Source organism: Polistes dominula, unplaced genomic scaffold (assembly GCF_049000335.1).
Source record: "Polistes dominula isolate Pdom_NZ unplaced genomic scaffold, Pdom_raw_medaka contig_327, whole genome shotgun sequence".
NCBI lineage: Eukaryota > Metazoa > Arthropoda > Insecta > Hymenoptera > Vespidae > Polistes > Polistes dominula.
Genome location: NW_028301043.1, coordinates 137490 through 156350, shown reverse-complemented (window position 1 = coordinate 156350; position 18861 = coordinate 137490). Strand labels below are relative to the sequence as shown.

The following is an 18861-nucleotide window of genomic DNA, read 5'->3' as shown; positions in this document are numbered from 1 at the left end:
TTGTTATTTCTCTTAGTATTGATTATCTGTTTGGGAAATGAGCAGGCTTAAATGATATGGACGCCGAGCATTTGCATGGATTAGTCAGATTTATTCAAATGTAGCGTACACCGCGTGTCGGTTACGAGAATTCAAATGAGTGGCCGTTGAACAATTAACTTTTCGTATTTACACTGTGAGAAGACTTGAGCAGGCCTTATTATATTAATCAGAAATGAGCCGAGCGATGATGATTCTATTAATCACACCGACACTTATTTCTTATGAAAGGACTTTTTCTTTAAACGAGAAGACACGTGTGTTGTATACGAAGACTGAGAGAACTATAAGATAGCTGCCCGAGAAGCCGGCGTCACGGCAATTCTTCAACCGCCGTGATGAGTCATGGCGAGTCCGCATAGAGCGACAACTGTCGCGAGCTCTGCTTGGGCAGAGGAAACCTAAACAATTTCTGTTAAATATTTTTATAATACTGAATTATTATGTTAATGTTATTGAACAAATGTTATGTTTATAATACATTATTAATTATAATTGGTATTAAAATAGAATTTCCGATATATTTGTGGGAAGTAAGGCATTCACAAGGCTTCAAAATTGAGACACGAGCCTAAGAAACGGCGCGTTTACTAACGCGCCTAACGGTTCGTGGGGGTAATCTGTGTACTCGGTCTCGTAAACGCGCCGTTTCTTCTGACGAGTGTCTCAATTAAGCTCTGTAAAATCCTTATTTGAAACATATGTATCGACAATATTTTTTGTAACGACTGCTTTCAAAGTTAAATAAACGGAAATTATTCATTTACAAAAAAATATTGTAATTAGTTTAACTACATTAGTTCGCAAAAATTTTAATCAATCCATAAAAGGTTTTTTTTTTACGTGAGGATTGTTAACCCGGGCTCTCTCAGTCTCTGGACCATTGTGCCCGGGCGACTTGCGGGGAAAAACCTATCATAGTGGTAGTCCTTTCGTTACCCTGAACGCCACTGTGACCCGGCACCAAGAGAAACTTAACTCTGTTGACACTTCCTAGCTATGTCAACAAGTCGATACAGTCCTTGACAAGCCCTGACTTGACCACGGTGCTGTGTACAAGTTTAAGCGCGGTGCGGCTGTCACTAAAGATGTAAATATGCTTGCCATAGTACCCCTTTTCCAGGATACTGCGGGCACAGGCCCGAATAGCATACAGCTCCGTCTGGAGAACAGAGGCGGTACCGGTTAGGGTGTAGGACCCTTAAGTCCTAGGCCCTCCAGACCAGACCTCTGCTTCCGCGTGGGAACCCGCTTTAGCCTCATCCGTGTACGAGACGGGCCCCGCGGATGCCAATATATGATTTAGGTCCACTGCCCATGACTGTTTGTCAGGGAAAAGACCTCATAGTTGTGCTAGAAATGGTACTCCTTTAGGCACCAGTAGACCCCGAGGTGGCTGACTTCCTCGAAATTCCCCGTTCTTGCCAGGATCGACGAGTGCCCGTAGGTGGCCCGTTTCTTACTCCGGCTGACCAGCAGCCTGAAGGCTGCGCTTCTAGCTCTCTCCTCCGCTACAATGTGCAGAGGTAAAATGTTGAGCAGGGCCCCGAGAGCCAGGGTCGGGGTAGTACGCATCGCGCTCGTAAATCCCAGACCTGTTGTTAGCATATAGAATAGGGTTACATTTTAAATAAAGTTTCAAACTCATTTTCATATAATTTTATGTTTATTATTTCAAATTTAGATCCTAATTACTGATAATAGAACAAAAATAATATTATTGCTTAGCATCTAAATGAAAATCAACCGCACAGTAATTAAATGTAAAATTCATATTTTTATTAGGTATATTAATTATTGATGACAAATCAACACTTTCATCGACTATTTTTTTTTCTACTTGAGTTAACACAACTGATACATTTTGTTCTAGGTTACGTTCATGTTCATTAATGAATCATCGTTATGATTAGCATTATCAATAGGGACCAAGCCGCTAGACTGTCACGCCAACTGGTAACAGAAATGTGCAATAAACGGGTAATCAAAGTAAAGCAACAACACGTTATTTTCAATTTAGTTAATGTTGTTTAAATAAATATTGAAAAATTAATCGAAATGTCTCGATCAGGAAAATCTTGTTGTATCAAAGGATGCACAGAAAAATCTCGTCATAAGTGGCAAGTCGATATGCCAGTGAAATTTTATTGTTTTCCCTCGAGTAAATGTGGTGCCTCATGGAAGGATGATAAACGTATAAAGTGGATAAATGCAGTAAAAAATTATGTGTAAGTAAGAAATTATAATTATCAACAGCAGTGGCATAGTAATTTAAATATTACAAAATCAAACCGAGTAGTATTTCATTTGAATAAAAAGTTCCATATAACAATTAAATTAAAATTTATATAATAGTATAAATTTAACCTTAAGATTTCGTTGTTTTTTTTTTAGTAAAAATCCGAAAAAATGGGAGCCAAATCAACATACAAAAATTTGTAGTGCTCATTTTATAAATAATAGTAAATCAGACAACTTATATCACCCATCTTATGTTCCTTCGATTTTTCCTGGAAAAGAAAACACAAGAAATTCCATTCAACGTCTACAACGATTTGAACGGTCAAGAACACGTCAATTAAATAAGGAAATGAACGTCAAGGAATCAATATTAACTGACAGTATCAACAGTAGTATAAACAGCAATAATTCTATTGAAGATAATAATAATAATTCAAGTGACATTGAAGTGAAGCAAGACGCAGGAGAAATGATAACAGAAACTGAGGACAGCTGTGATAGGGACGTGAATGTTATGAATGTTTCTCCCCCAGCCTATCGAAGTATTACTTGTCAAACTGAGGAATTCATTCCTGATATTTCAACTGATAATTGTACTTATTTTTTTTGTAATATGAATAATCATGATGGTATTAATACTGCAGCAGTCCAAGTTAATATATCTGTAAAAAAAACTGCAGATAAAATGTGTGAAACTTCGATGCCGCCTATGAAAAAAATGTTCAAGATTCCAGTTGCGATCCAATCAATTTCGAGTCTGTACAATCTCATTGCAAAGGGTTCCATGGATTTTCATCTATTACAAGTAATGAAACTATGAGTAGCTTAACAGGTGTTACATTATCTATCTTTCTATGGCTTTTGAATCAACTCCCAGAATGTAAACGTTCTGGCATTGACAAAAAAACAAAATTATTAATTACGTTAATGAAGCTGAAAACCGGTTTGACATTTACTGCGATTTCTGTCTTATTTAATATTCATCGGATTACTGTAAATAAAATATTCGTAAAGAATTTGCAACAGTTAAATATTCTATTGAAAAATTTTATATTCTGGCCATCTAAAGCCGCTGTTCAAGCAACTTTACCTAAATCATTTAAGCTACATTATCCAGACACTCGTGTTATCATTGACTGCACCGAAGTAAACACAGAAGTTCCACCAGCAGTTAAACATCGAGTTTTAATGTATTCAGATTACAAGCATCATCACACAATGAAATTTTTAGTAGAGTGTACTCCAAGTGGATTTATAAGTTTTCTGTCAAAGTGTTATGGTGGTCGTGCTGGTGATTGTTTTATCACAAATGAGTGTGGTCTAATAGATTTAATTGAACCTGGTGATGTTGTGCTGGCAGATAAAGGTTTCCCGCAAATACAAACAACAGTGCAAGAGAAAAATGCGATTTTTATTATGCCTCCGTTTTGCAACAAAAATCAATTTACACCTGAGGAAGTTGATGAAACTTACAATATTGCTTCAGTGAGAATACACATTGAAAGAGTGAATTAACGAATAAAAGACTTTAATATTCTTTCCAAAGTACCAGTGTCACTTTTGCCTCATGTTGATGAAATTGTTTTTGTCATATGTGCTATCATAAATATTCAAAAGCCCCTGTTTAAACAAGAAAAATCAGAAATAGAATGATAAAAAAATATGATTAAATTGTAAAAATAAGTAATTGTAAATTTAGAGGATAAAACGAAATCCATAATTGTAATTAAATATAATTTTTATTAAACTCTGATACATAAACTATGATCAATATCAAAATATTAAAACAAATTATTATATAACTGTTTACTAGTATGTTTGTACTTCATTCACTTGTATTATACTCAATAAATACTCTTTGAACGTAATGCTTAAAGTAAAATTTTTCTAGTTTAGGAACTACCGTACTTAAAAAAATTTCATCACGAGCAATTGTTATCAAAACACAGCCCCGAGATGAGTATACGAATAAATCACATAAAGCGATATTTGTAACATACATTTGCAGTTGTATCTGAGTGTAAATGGAATGAGTTGTACTCAGGTGTAATCCATTTTCATCTGATTTTAAATATTGCACATTACATTTTCCATTCTCAGCATCATATATAGGTATCTTCTTGCACGTATAAGGACACTTTATTTCTACTAATTTTTTTGCTAAATAGCAGAACCATAAATCAAAATAGCATCCGGCGAGCAGCATAACCAGGGTTGATTAATGTTAACGACCACACCGACTTGAACAATTTCGAAATTTTGGTCCACAAGCTTTTTGTATTCTTTTAGAGCTACACTTTCCATTTTCTTACCATACGCCATGGCTTGTGTCTCAGCTTTACTTGGTGTTAATAGGTTAGGGATTGCTTTTTCAATATCAAAACGATCCCCTTTTAACTTATGACCATTACTTGCTGTTATTCGGAAGATACGCTGTTTGTACCACTCGTCCATCTTAGACTGGAGAATAGTTTTAATGCAAACATTGATAATTTTCGTACTATCACAACTCACTTCTTTCAAATAAAACTCATAAACATCACTTGCTACTAAATTTTCTCGAGAATAAATCTTATTCACCAATTGCAGCTGAATCACTTCCTGGATAACGTTATTCACCTTTGTTTCTACATCACGCTTATCATTTACTTTTACTAAAGCAGCAAGTGATTCAGCTGCAATAATTTTACTCTCATCTCTTTTATCTACGTTTATCATTGTATAAAGAGGACACCTGGACATGTCCTCTGGAAAGACGAGTGATTCCAACTTTAATGGTACCACTTTCGGATTCTTATCGGTGTAAGGAGGTGGAGTAAATAGTTTACTTATTTTTACTCCTTTTTCATACTCCAAGAGCTGGCGACGAGATGGTTTTCCCCATTCTTGACCATGGTTTGTTTTTGAATCAGCATAATCTGGTGAGTTTGCGTAATAAACGACAGCACAAATATGTTTACATTTGCCAGCTAATCCGGCTTTGCACGTACACACAGCATTACTTGTATTGCGCTGATCATCTAGCTAAAAACAAAAATTTTCTGATTAACATTATTTTTTATATTTTTTAATTATGTAATAAAGTTTAAAAAAAGGTAGATGTCAATACTTACTGTAATTTTAACACATTGTACGCCGGTGGCATCTGAGCCATTCAAAGTCTGAGCGCCGGCACCGTGTCAACCGTCTAAAGCGTGGGCGCCGGCATGATTCGCTTGTTGACGACCAATGAATAGGTGAAGAAAATATTTAAAATTTTATACATTATTGTAAAACACTAAATTTGGTTTGCATATTCGTTATATGCAATTTAACGATAATGAAAAATAGAAGCAAAATAAACAAATTTAATTTATAATTATAAAAAAATACACCTGTTTTATTTGATGATTGATTATTACATATATATATATAATTGTTGAGGAAATGAGTAGGTTTAATGAGTAGAACGCCGAGCAATTGCAGTGAGTGGTCAGATTTATTAAAAATGCGTACGAGTACACCGCGTGTCGGTTAAGATTTAAACTGAGTGGCCGTTGAACGGACTACGTTCCGAACTTTCACTGATAATGTTATACTGAGTGGATTCTGAGACGGCGTGATTATATTAATCACTTTTGAATCGAACGATGAGGATTATATTAATCCCACCGAACCTATGACTTAGTGAGAAGACGTAGACAAAGCCGAGAAAACACGTGTGAATGGAACGAGTCGACGTGAACTAAAAATGAGAAGACGCGTGTTGTATATGCGATGACAAAGAGATGACTGCCTCAGAAGCCGGCGTCACGGCGCTTTTTCACCGCCGAGATGAGTTATGGCGAGTCTGCATTTAGCGACAACTGTTGAGCATTCTGATTGGGCAGATTAATTCCCAAACAATAATATAAACACAAAGAAAAATATTAGTATTTAAGGGATGTATGGTATTGTTCAAAACATTTTCCAAGATGTAAAGGTACTTGGCAAAGAGAACACATAAAGCTACTCTCGCTTCTTTTTTTGCTAGCTGAGCAAACTTTGCATGGACGTCGTACATATCGGTTTTTGTTCCCAGATCCAATAATTCGAGTAACGTTGTGCTTCTTCATATCACCCGATAGTCTCTGATGGTGATCATATTTTGATGTGCGAGGTGTAGGAACTAATACCGAAGATTGTTCGCCACGAACATTCGATACATCTTGAGTACTTGTATATTCTTCAATCCATAAAAGTGCAACAGCATGTAAAAATTTCTGATATTTTATAGTGTTACCATTGAACTCAACATATAATCTATATGCATTGAACAATGCGCAGTTTAAAAGAAACAAAACTGTTTTTTTTGTCCATTTCACGGTTTTCCTCATAATGGAAAAATATGATAAAAACTGATCGGCCAAATCTACGCCCATCATATATTTGTTATAATCTATGACCGATTGAGGGTTTATAATTTCTTGTTTTGTTTTCCAATGTACTTTTTTTGTGTTTGTTAGTTCTCCCGAATGTATTGTAGAAACTATGTATACGATTTTGCGTTTTGGCTTCCATGCCTGTACTAAAATTTCATTTTTTCTTTTAAATGTATAATCTCCAGTTTTTAAACTGATATGCTTCATAGATTCTGGAACACCTCTATTTACTCTCATTGTACCGCAAACTCGTGTGATATTTTTCAGAAGCAATTCTGCGGTACGAATACTGTTATAGTTATTATCCATGTATACATGATATCCCAAACCTATATTTATATCGAGCAACGACATTATAGTTTGGTCTAGTTTTTTGCCGTTCGCACAGTATATTTCCAAGTTTCAAATATATCCACTTCTAGCTTCACATAACATACGACAAAGTAGGCCATACTTTACTATTTTTGCTGGATTGTACGTTTTTATAGACAATTTTCCACGCCATGGAATGATGGATTCGTCAAGCGAAAGCTCTTTTTTAGGCGTGTATACTGATTTAAATTTATCTAATAAATAACTTAGTATCGGCTGAATCTTCTCGAGCTTATTAGAACCAGGTGTTGTAAGATTATTTGAAAAATGCCATGTGTCCCAAATTTGGCGAAATCTGTTACGCGACATTACCGTGGAGAACGATGGTGTTTTGGCATAAAACTCTGAGGACCAGTAATCATCTTTTCGATCTTTCTTTACTTGGCCCATCAATATAATCAAACCAAGAAATTTCTTCATGTCGGCCAGAGAAACATCATTCCACTTAGGCATTTTTTTACCCTTACACATCTTATCCTTATTTTGGTGATAATAGATGTTTGATTCATTTACCATCAATTGAAATAAATCATTGCCAATAAACATTTCCACAATTTCTTTTATGCTTTGCTTATTGGCAGGAAGGACTTTTGGACCAGATTGCGCAATAAAATCTGGTACATTAGGAGCTTTATCAACATCCGACCATGATTCGATGTAACTAGGTGATTCTGTAAACATTTCACTATCACTTAGATCATCGGAATCACTGGAATACTGTAATGGAGCAGCTCTTGATCTTCTTTTGGCATCACATCACTGTCACTGTCCTCGACCCCTATATCAGAATCTTCTGATTGTATTGAATAATCTGATAGAGGATCAGCAATATAGTCAGTAAATTCACTCATATTAGAGGGGTAAAAATGCACAGAATAAGAAGGCTTATTATGCTGTTCAACTAAAAGCGTAAAGCTATGAAGGATGTACTGGCTACGGAACACGATACTCAAGAATGACTCTTGTTTGTACTTGTTCCTGAACCATCGTATACATTTTGTTTCGACGTAATAAAAAATGACGATCGGCGTAGTCATGACGACAGCAAACAAATCACCAAAAAAAAGAATGTTGCATTATCGCAGAGCCGGCTCTAAAACGACAGACCTCGAAACCCGCGTTTTCGCGGGGGCGGCGCTCAAGCGATAGACTTCGAATTCCGCGTTTTCGCGGGGCCGGCGTACAATGTGTTAACATTATATGTTTTAGACACACTTGTCTGAGCAACAACATCAGCGGTTATGGTTACTAGACCATTTAATAATTTTTTCTCAACCACATTAAAAACATGTCCAGACTCATATAATTTTTTACCTTTTATGTCGTTTTGACCTCGAATAAGTGTATTTCTTATTGGTTGAAAACCATATTTTATTATTTTTTCCATTATTAACAAAAAAATACATAAGCTATTATCATACTTTTTACCCGTGTTTTGCTTTTATTAAACACCAGAGCGCGCCACTTCCGACAGGTGTGCTGCCTCTACAGTTAGGGCTCGGTCCCTATAGTCATTGTTATCGGTTTATTTTCTTTGTTCAGATTTATATCCTGATATATTTGATTTGCTCTCTTTAGTTTATTTTTTAAAGAATCATCGAGATGTAACCTTTAGCGACACTATTTGATTTCCACCCTCCATGGCGTTTTAATGTTGTTTAGTCAGCACCCGCATTTGCTAATAGTGTCGCTGAAGTTCGTCGGAATGTATGACCTGTATAGAGTTCAGGATCAGGTAACTTTAAATATTCAGCGATGATTTTAGGAATTGATCTAATTCTATTTATCCCTATCGGCTTATTGTAACATCATTGACCATTTGTATATTTCAAAAATAAACGATTGTTGGTGTAACTTTTAGGCTGAGAAGATATATATTTCTGCAATATTTGACAGAAATCACCACTAACTGTGAATGAACGAGTGATTTTAGTTTTCGTAAACTTCAATTCAATTAGAATTGTTGAAGCGTCAATCACTTTTATGTCATTCATAGTAAGGTTACAAATTTCTTCATGTTTGCAGGTTTCACTACACCAACAACTAATATAGCCTGCAGGTTAATTGAAACACTAAATCTCTTTAACACGTTGCGTACCAAGCATTACTACGTTTTGTTTCCTCCGGCCCAAGTTTTTTCTCGGCGCACTAGAACGATAGCGGAGAGATATGCGTTAAAACCAACAATTTAACTCGAGTAGATCCATGCATTGTCGATTATCTACATTTACAGTGCTATCGACCTATGTAATTGATACATTGTTTTGTTCCAAAATAATCTTATTGGTAAGTAGCTTATTTTAGATTTGGAAACGTTTATCGCTTTACCTGAAAAGCGTACATCTCTCATGTATAGATTATTCAGTTTAGAAGCATACTTTTTCTGAAACGCACCTCAGTAATTTTTTATCCCAAAAATGTTTATTTTTTTTTTATTTAAAATAATGATTCCCCTTTCGGGATAAATAGGGTGCGTCGACCCGTTTTAATATAATACCTCTTTACAAATATACATTTTTACAAATACAAAAGTACACCTTTATTAACTTCTTCTTACTACCACATCCTCTTAACACCGCTCTCTCCTTCTACATAATTCCTTCATCCATTCCATTCCCTTTCCCTCCTCTCTTCTTTCTTCATCCTCTCTTCCGTTTCCGAATAGTTACATTCCCTCATCACATGCATTCCTGTCTCTTTCTCTATCCCACACAATCTGCACATAATCTTCTCATCCTCTTTTGTCCAGTATCTGCTTGCCCTCCATTCATTCCCTAATCTGAATCTTGCCATCATTTTCAATTTTTTCCCTTTAATTTTTCTTGCAGATATTTTGGTATCCCTTCTGTTCTCCATCTTCCATATTCCCTGTTGTACTTTGATTCTTCTATCCTTTTATCCCTTTCCTTTCTTTCCTCTTCTACGACTTTATTTCTCCATATCTCTGCCACATTCTGTCCATTAGCATCTCTTACCTCTGCTTCCCATCTGTTTAGTCCTGCTCTTTCATACATTATTTTCCTTAATTTACCTATTCTCGTTTCCTCCCATTTCTCCTTATCCATCTCTCTCCTGCAATGTCTCAGCAGTTCATTTTCCGCCCTCTTAATCTTTTCTTCATACTTAATCACCCTTACTCCTGCTTCTACTGCTATTCTTTCCACCTTCGTTTCCTCCCTTATCAAATATCCCGATACACTTAAATCCAGTCCTAGTATATTCCTTAAGTCCCTCTCCTGTATTCTTTCCAATTCCTTCCTCCCCTCTATCCCCCAAATTTCCACTGCATACATGAATATACTCTTTACCATCGCATTAAACATTATCATTCTCCTCCTAAAGTCTCCACCAAATTTCCTCTCTCCAATGCTCCATACTTGTACCATACTCTACAGCTCCATACATAGCTGCTGCTGCTCTCCTTCTTACATCCTGAATATGCGACTCTTCCTTGTTATTGTACCTAAACGTGTATCCTAGATACTTAAACCCCCTTACCTCCTCTATCTCTTTCCCATTATAGAACCACTCTCTTTTCTTTCTGCTCCTTCCCTTACTGAACATCATCACCTTCGTTTTTTCCGTATTTACTTCCAGATCCTTCCTCTTGCAATATCTCCCCACGCTTTCCATTATTTTTTCTAGTTCCTCCTCCGTCTCCGCTATTATCGCCAGATCATCTGCGTACGCCAAGGTGTATATTCTCTTCCCTCCTATCGTTATTCCTCCCTCCTGTCTTCTCCGCAAATATTCCTTTATGTCCGCAATATATATAATAAACAAGAGTGGGCTCACTGGACACCCCTGCCTCACCCCCTTCTCCGTCCAAATCTCCTCTGTTATCTTCTTCCCTTCTCTTACCCTGCTCTTCGTTTCTTCATATATCTTCCCTACGTTGTAAATTATATCTTTACCCACCATCTATTTCTCCAAGTAGTCCATCAATTTCTCCCTATTTACCCTGTCAAAGGCTGCCTTCAAATCTACAAACATTACGAAAAGCTTTCCTTTCTCTTTGTTTATTGCCTTTTCTACTGCCGTCTTCAAAATATATATATTATCTATTCCCCCTCTACCTTTCCTAAATACTGATTGTGTTTCTGGAATTAATTTTACCCTTTTTGCATCCTCCCTTAATCTCTTTTCCACTATCGCTGCATATATCTTGTATGCTATACACATCAATGTCGCTCCTCTATAGTTACCTACTTCTTTTCTATCTCCCTTCTTGAAAATTGGACATACTATTCCTTCTTTCCATTCTTCTGGCCACCCTTTACCTTTCCATATATCATTTATGATTTTTCTTAATTTCTCCCTAACCTCCCTACTCGCATATATCCACACCTCATTTCTTATCCCATTTACACCCGGACTTTTCTTTTTCTTCAGCTTCCTTATTGCTTCTTCTACTTCTTCTATCTCTATTTCCTTCGTATCCTCTCCTTCTATCTCTATCCCTCTTTCCTGTCGTTTCCTCTCACCTGCCCCCTCATATTGCTTCATAAAGTGTTGTTTTCATTCCTCCACTGTTATATTCTCTTCTATCCTTTTTTCTTTTACCTCTTTCTCTTCAGATGTATCCCCAAATCTTCCTCTTATCCTATATTTCTATAATCTTCCTAATTTCTGTTTTCCTATATGCCTCCTCCTTATCTTTGCATTTTCTCTTGTGTCTTTTCCTTTCCTCAACATATTTTATCTTTTCAACTTTTCCCTCCTTAAATCCTCTCAGTTTTCTATTCAGGCTCGTTTTACTTTCTCTACATTCTCTATCCCACCATTTCTTCCTTTCCTCTCCCCATTTACCTGATTCTATTTTTTTTTTTGTTACTGCACTCTTTATTTTCTCTATCACTTCTACTAACTCTTCCTGCACTCCTTCTTTACCTAACTTTAAACCTTCTAGCTTTTCTCTAAACTTCCTTATTCCCTCCTCTGACCAGTCTTCTATTTCAATCCTCTCCTTTTTCTTTCCTTCCTCTAGACTATCCACTATTTTTTCCCTTATCTTTATTTCTATCGGCATGTGATCCGATTCTGTTCTCTCTCCTATCTGCATTTCCTCGATCTCATCCCATGTTTCTTCATCCGTTATCGCATAATCTATGAAGCTACTTCCTATTTCGCTTACAAAAGTCCATTCCCCCTTTTCATCATTTTTCTTACTTCCGTTCAGTATCCCCAGACTGTTCTCTGCTACCATCTTCAGCAATTCATACCCCTGTGCGTTTATCACCCTGTCCTTTGATTTTCTTTTCTCCTCTTCCCCCATCCAGCATGTTCCCCCTTTATCCGAAATCCTTGCATTGAAATCGCTTATTATTAGCAGCAAACTCTTTCCTTCATTCCTTTCTATGCATTCCTACACTTCTCTAAGTTTTTCTCTCTTTCCCCCTCTATTGTGTACAATTATTATGTGCCAGATTTCTTCTTCCGCTATCCTTATCTCAAGCTGTATCATTCCCTCCTTACCTGCCTCTGCCTTCACAATTTCTAAATCCTTTCTTACTCTAGCAATCATTCCACTCCTGTATCTACCCTTCATTTTATCCTTCCTTGCCTCTTGCACTATCCAGTTGTAATTCCTTGGAAATGAATCCTCCGTCTTCTCCCACCCCCTCTTGTCTAACCACGTCTCCTGCAGTCCCAATATATCAAATTTCTCCAAATATTCCTAAAAGTCATTCTCCTTGTTCCTTGTCCCTGCTACATTCCATGCCATTATTCTCGCCCTTCTCCCTCCCTTTGTCTCTATACTTTTTCCTTTCTGTTTTTTCCCTCCTCCTTCTTGCCTCTTCTTGTATCTCTTCCTTCTCTCCCTTCCACCTAGTTCCTGTTCTCCTCTTTCATATAAAAATTCTGTTTCTCCTTCACTAGCTTCTTTTCTCTATCACTCCATCTATACCACACTCCGTCTATTTCCAATTTTCTATAACGTATTATCACCTTCCTTCCTTGCTTTCTTAATTCCCTCGCCTGGTTCACTATATCTCTTTGAACCATTCTCTCCTCCCTTGATCTGTCATGCTGAATATATACCGTTTCTTCTCCTAGCTTCTTCTTATTTTGCATAATACTCTCTTTTTCTTCTCTCTTGCTCAGTTTCACTCTTATAATTTTCTTTTCATACCCTATCAGATTCGCTTCTTCTACCTTCACCTCTGTGTCCAATTTTCGCTTAAAAAAGGCCTTTATCTCTTTCTCCAAACCTTTTCTATCTCTTTTTAACCCCCTTACTATTACACATCTTTTTCTTTCCTCCGCCTCCCACTTTTCACATCTTCTTTCTACCTCTTTTACCCATTTCTCTACCTCCGTTTGTTTTCCTGCTTCCATTCTTAACTCACTACTGCCTCCCACAACCCCCTTGTTTCCTTCTTTTGTATTGTTCTCCCATTCCTGTAATTTATTGCTCCAATCCTGTAATTTGTCCTCTAGTCTTACTTCTTACTCTTGACTTCTTCTCTCCCACTCCTTTCCCTTCCTTTCAATCTCCCTCACCTCTTCTTCTCTTATCACCATCCTCAATTTTGCCACCTCTTGCTTTCCCTCTCTCTCCATTTCCGTCATTTTATCCATCATAATCAACATCAACTCTCTATCCGTCTTATTCGCATATTTTTCCTGTGACCCCCCATTACTGACCCCCCAACTTTCCATCGGCCCTGTACTTTTTTTTGTCACCTTCTCTCTCTCCTCCGGCGAATTAAACTCTCTCTTTCTTGATATCATCTCTCTTATGTCTCCTGTACTATCTGATCTGATCCTAGACCAGGTCAGCGCCCTGTTCGGTCTCCCTCTGTCCTTGTTCTTTTCCTCCTTATACACACCTACCTCTCCTGCGCTCCCTTCAGAGCAGCCCTTCTTTACTGACCGTCTTTTCTCACTTTCCCTCAAACTACTCTCCCTCCCGTTGTCGTTGTTTGGCGCTTCTATCTCCATACGCTCTTCGATTGATTGGTAACATTCTTTAGGAACAAGTCGAGGTAGTTGTCGCATTATTGTTAATAAAGAAGGTGTTATATTCCGAGTAAATTGAGTAATAGCTTTTCCAGGATTAATAATAGATAAATTTTTTAATAGTATGATCTCGAAATCATACCTTTTTTTTATTGCTAAGCTGCCTTTTACGAGAAAATTTCTGCAACTAGTAAGAAATTCGATTTGTACTTCTTTTAGTGTAGACGTCGAGTACTCAGGCTTGTTAAAAAAATCAGTAGAATATACACCCGTGTAAACACTCAGAATATTTATATATTTTAATTCATCGGCCGGATTAATCTTACTTAACGGTGTTTTATTAACGTAATCAGGGACCATAAAGATTTAAGTAATTCTGTGTATGTTGAACTCATTTTTTTATGTACGACTGTAATTAATTGTTTCTCGGACTGAAGAAGTTTGTTTATAGTAGAGAGTTTTAATAAAATCCACTCAAGAAAATGGTAATATAATTTTGTAGTCGGGTTATTAAGATGTTGAAGTATAAATTCTTCTATTTCAAAATTTAAAGCCGTCGTAGAAGTTTTTGTTTTTTGAGAATTAGATCTTTTCCTTTCAATATCGTAAACAATATTATTAAAATATAAAAGTAATGCATCCCACTGCTCTTATATGCCTGGTAATTACAGCCGTTACTGAAAGCTATCGAGTCTCCACTGGACACAAAATTTTATGATTTTTAAGCTCTAAGAACATTTGATATTGTTTAAATTCATGCTTCCGCTTACAACTTGATGAGAAGTGATTATAAATAGAATAAAATAATTTTTCACAATCAGATGGTATTGCGTCACAAGCTTCACTGGCACAAATGTGAAGCGAATGACAAATACATATCATGATGTAAATGTAGGACAACTATCTTCAAATCTTGTTCTTACTAAATTATGTTTACCCATCATCGCATTAGATCCGTCTGACCCGAAACTAATAATTTTGTCAAAGGATACAGAGAAGCGTTGAAAAGATTGCCGGACACAATTGATAAGATGCTCTGCTGTAGCATATACTTCTCTAGAATCATCATTAAAAATTTTACATAACTTCTAAAAATTACTAGCTTTTCGTCCTAGACATTTATCGTGATAGCATACAATAATACACAATGTTTGAGTCATTGAAATGTCAGTTGACTTATCTATCATTACACTAAAAGGAGTTTTTTGTAATCTACTAGCTAGTTCTTCTTTTTCAGCAAATCCGATTACGTTTTTATTAATGCACGCGCTCTCAGAAGATTTTAATCGCACTTGCTTTATAATGTAACTATCAGGAAAACAATCCTGGAGTAACGGTGATAAGTGATCCATAATCTTAAAAGGTACATTGTGTTCTGCAAAACAGCTACACAATTAAATTTCTGCCCGAGAAATTTTACCATGCATTGAATCATTTTGAACTTCACTTGAAGCTTTATTTATAAAACTAGCAATTTTTGTTTGTTTATTAAAACCTTTTAACATGATTAAATGAGATTTACTAGTTTCATGATTGCGAATAACTTTTAACTTACATATTACGTTAATAATTATCAGTCTCATTTATATCAGGTTGGGTAATAAGTAATCAAATATAATAAAAAAAAGTATAAAATTGTAAATAATTAACAAGAGATCACAAATAGATACTGGACGCAATATAACACATATATGGATAACATAAAAAGGATAAATTTTTAAATATATCAAGAATTATTGGCTATACATAAATACATAGATAGATATCTAGTTACAAGATAAGTTGGTCGCAACTCGGCCTATGTGTCAGGCAAGGTAACGTCGCTAGTATTGACGGCTACTGGACACATGTTCGACTTATATGTCGAGAAATAGTAATGTAGAATATACCTTTATTCTTTTGCTAACCGTGCCGCACTCATTAGTACAATTATTATGCAACAATAGAAATAATGCCGTATTCGAATAATAATTATCTACATAGACTGCGTGACCTTTTTGTAAGAATGGTTGTAAAAGCGACTAAACTATCGCACCCGATTTTCCAATCGCTGTAGCTGTATTTTTAACAAATGTTGAACGTCCGCAATAAACTATAATATCTTGCACGTAACCGGTTTTGCCATCACAAAGCATGTAAGATTTGATACTAAATCTATTCCTTTTCGAAGGAATATATTGTTTGAATGACAAACGGCCTTCTATAACATAAGGATTTCATCAATACAAAGATCTTGAAATGGATGGAATGTATGATTGAACGATTCTCGAAAGATATTAGCTACATCTCTAATTTTGACTAAACGATCATCACTACGCTCAAATTCGTGTGTAAAATGGATTATGCTGAGTAGCGAAAGATAGCGATTTCTGATCATAATTTCATAAAGAATACTGGAACGTAAATATTTTTTTATGCGCAGTAGCGCAGTGACCGCGCCTACTCCCACTCCATGCATATCTTGTGCTCATTCTACCGATGAGGGTGAAGCGGCGCATTAGACCAAGTCAGGCCCCCGCCAAGGCTTTTTTTTTCGACAGGAGGAAAAATCTTCCAAAGACTCCCTGGGCCCGGTACCCAGGGAGTGTCGGATTCGATGTACTACATCGCCTACCGAATAAAAACCTCCTGTTTCTTTTCACCAATTGGGTGTGGACGAGCAGCATCTCCAAGCAAGTGGATTTCGTCGCCCTGTGTCCACCCCGAACGATCTGGGGCGGTATTTCCCCGATCCCGTCCATTGATTCTAACGCGGATATGGCGCTAGTATACCAGTTTTCCTCAATATCTGTCACCCCTCAATGGAGATTAACCCCGGAGTAGTGACCTTTCTGCCAGGATGACCGGCTTTGTTACCCGCCTAATGGCGCAGTTACAACTCCAGTCCTGACGTCATGCACATATTGTGCTCATTCTTCCAAAGGTGTTGCAGCAGCGCACTAGGATGAACAAGACGCTGTTAGGGTTGACCGAAGCCTCGCTCGCGGCGGCCGCATTGGAGTCATACTCCTTTGCGGCCCCTCGCGCGCCCTCCCAGGCACTCTGCGTCTTTCTCTCTTCTCTCTTCCTCCTCTTTTGTCTTCATGACGCGTTCTGCAAAGGATTGGAAGGTGGACCACCCTCCCTGAGTATTCAGGGAGGCCATGATTATTTCAGGGAGTGTGGGCCTTCCCCCTCCTATTGCTGCAGCCAGATTGTCTCTGGCGTCAACCCATGCCGGGCAGTCGAGCAGCGTGTGTTCTGCATCGTCGCACGGTGCCTCGCAGTGGAAGCACTGCGTGGACTCTCTTTTCCCGATCCTATGAACGTATGCCGAGAAGCAGCCATGACCGGTCATCAGCTGTGTGGTGCGAAAGGTCGACTCAATAGAGTGCGGCCTCTCGACCCATTCCACAAGCCTATCGGCCAGAGCCTCCCTCACACGTATCCCCGTTGGGATTGTGGAATTCCGCAGTTCTAACTTCTCTTCCCCTCCACGCGGCGATTGCACCGCGCCTGGCAAGAACCCACAGCCTTGCCCTAGTGCCCGGAAGGACGAGTCCCTCTAGATCCCTAAGGGCGGCATAGGCCTCCGCTAGCCGAGGGGCCAGGTGGTCGAGGGGAATAATCCCCGCAACCATCATGACCGCATGGAAGGAGGCCGTCCGGTACGCGCAATACACACGGATGGCGATTCTGCGCTGCACAGCCTGAACAGCCCTCTTCACCCTTTGGTCCTCTACCATCGTACGCCACCACACGGGGGCCCCATACAGGAGCATCGAATGGACCACACTGCTATAGAGCCTCCGTATTTTCTCCCTCGGCCCATAAAGGTTCGGGAGGATTTTCCGGATAGCCCTAAAGGTTCCGTCTATCCTCGGGACCAGGGACTCGAAGTGGGGCCTAAACGTCATATCTGAGTCCAGCAAAACCCCCAAGTACTTAACCCCAGATCCCAACGGGATAGAGGACCCCCAGATTCTGATCTCAGGAGGGGCAGCACCCCTGCGTCCACGGAGGGCGGAGGCAGGGAAGGCCGTCGCCTCCGTCTACTGTGTTGCCACCACGAGACCTAAACCCTCGATCGCATCTACGATGCCCCGAAGGTCTCGCTCAGCATTTTCAATAGCCAATGACAGGTTCCGCCCCACCGACAAGAGGGCCGTGTCGTCCGCATAGCAGACCACACGGGAGCCTCCAGCCAGCGGGACACGAAGGACGCTGTCATAGGCCACGTTCCATAGCGTAGGGCCAAGGACCGACCCCTGTGGCACCCCGCATCGCACAGTCCTACTTGCGAGCCCACCGCCTTTGGTGCAAAACACCAGCTTTCGGTCCCGGAAGTAGCTGTATATAACGCCCAGTATGTGTGGCGGGAGGCCCTTGCGTTCTAGAGCCTCCGTGATCACCGGCCATGACAACGAGTTGAAGGCGTTTTTAATGTCAAGGCTGACCAACACCACCACATTTCCATTTCGCAAACCCGCACCGACAAAGTCTTTGACGGACAGGATTGCATCGATCGTCGAACGGCCCGTACGAAACCCGAACTGTGACAGGGATAGGGCTTCAGTCCGCTCCAGGAAACTGTTTATTTGGTTCACTAGGACCTTTTAAAACAGCTTGGCTACCTCATTGACGAGGCAGATCAGCCTATATGACCCAGGTTGATCCAGGGGCTTGTCTCTTCCCTTCTTTAGGAGGACCAGTCTGGTCTCCTTCCAGGCGGTCGGAAACAAGCCGCTGTTCACGCAGGCCGAGAAACATCGCGCCAGGCCACGACAACAAAGTGTCGCTGCCTGCCGCACAACACAGCCCGGCACCCCATCGGGGCCAGGAGCCTTACCTCTTGCGATCTTTGAAG

The 18861-nt window shown here is 38.8% G+C and overlaps 2 protein-coding genes across 2 annotated transcripts; both read left to right on the top strand.

Annotated features, from left to right (window-relative positions):
- Positions 1-1963: 1963 nt before the first annotated feature.
- On the top strand, positions 1964-4060 carry LOC149031701 (uncharacterized). The gene is made up of 2 exons (XM_089175101.1): positions 1964-2267; positions 2434-4060. Exons 1-2 carry the CDS (start codon positions 2098-2100, stop codon positions 3098-3100), a joined length of 837 nt encoding a protein of 278 aa, XP_089031227.1. The 5' UTR covers positions 1964-2097; the 3' UTR covers positions 3101-4060.
- LOC149031702 (uncharacterized) lies at positions 3208-3795 on the top strand. Its single transcript, XM_089175109.1, has one exon. The coding sequence runs from the start codon at positions 3208-3210 to the stop codon at positions 3793-3795; it is 588 nt and encodes a 195-aa protein (XP_089031235.1).
- Positions 4061-18861: the final 14801 nt, after the last annotated feature.

What these genes read in the sequence shown, in the direction of transcription:
- LOC149031702 (XM_089175109.1), top strand. Translation starts at nt 3,208, where the DNA reads ATGAAGCTGAAAACCGGTTTGACATTTACTGCGATTTCTGTCTTATTT.
- LOC149031701 (XM_089175101.1), top strand. Translation starts at nt 2,098, where the DNA reads ATGTCTCGATCAGGAAAATCTTGTTGTATCAAAGGATGCACAGAAAAA. An exon ending in AATGCAGTAAAAAATTATGT is followed by an intron (nt 2,268 to 2,433) that starts GTAAGTAAGAAA and finishes TTTTTTTTTTAG; the next exon opens with TAAAAATCCGAAAAAATGGG.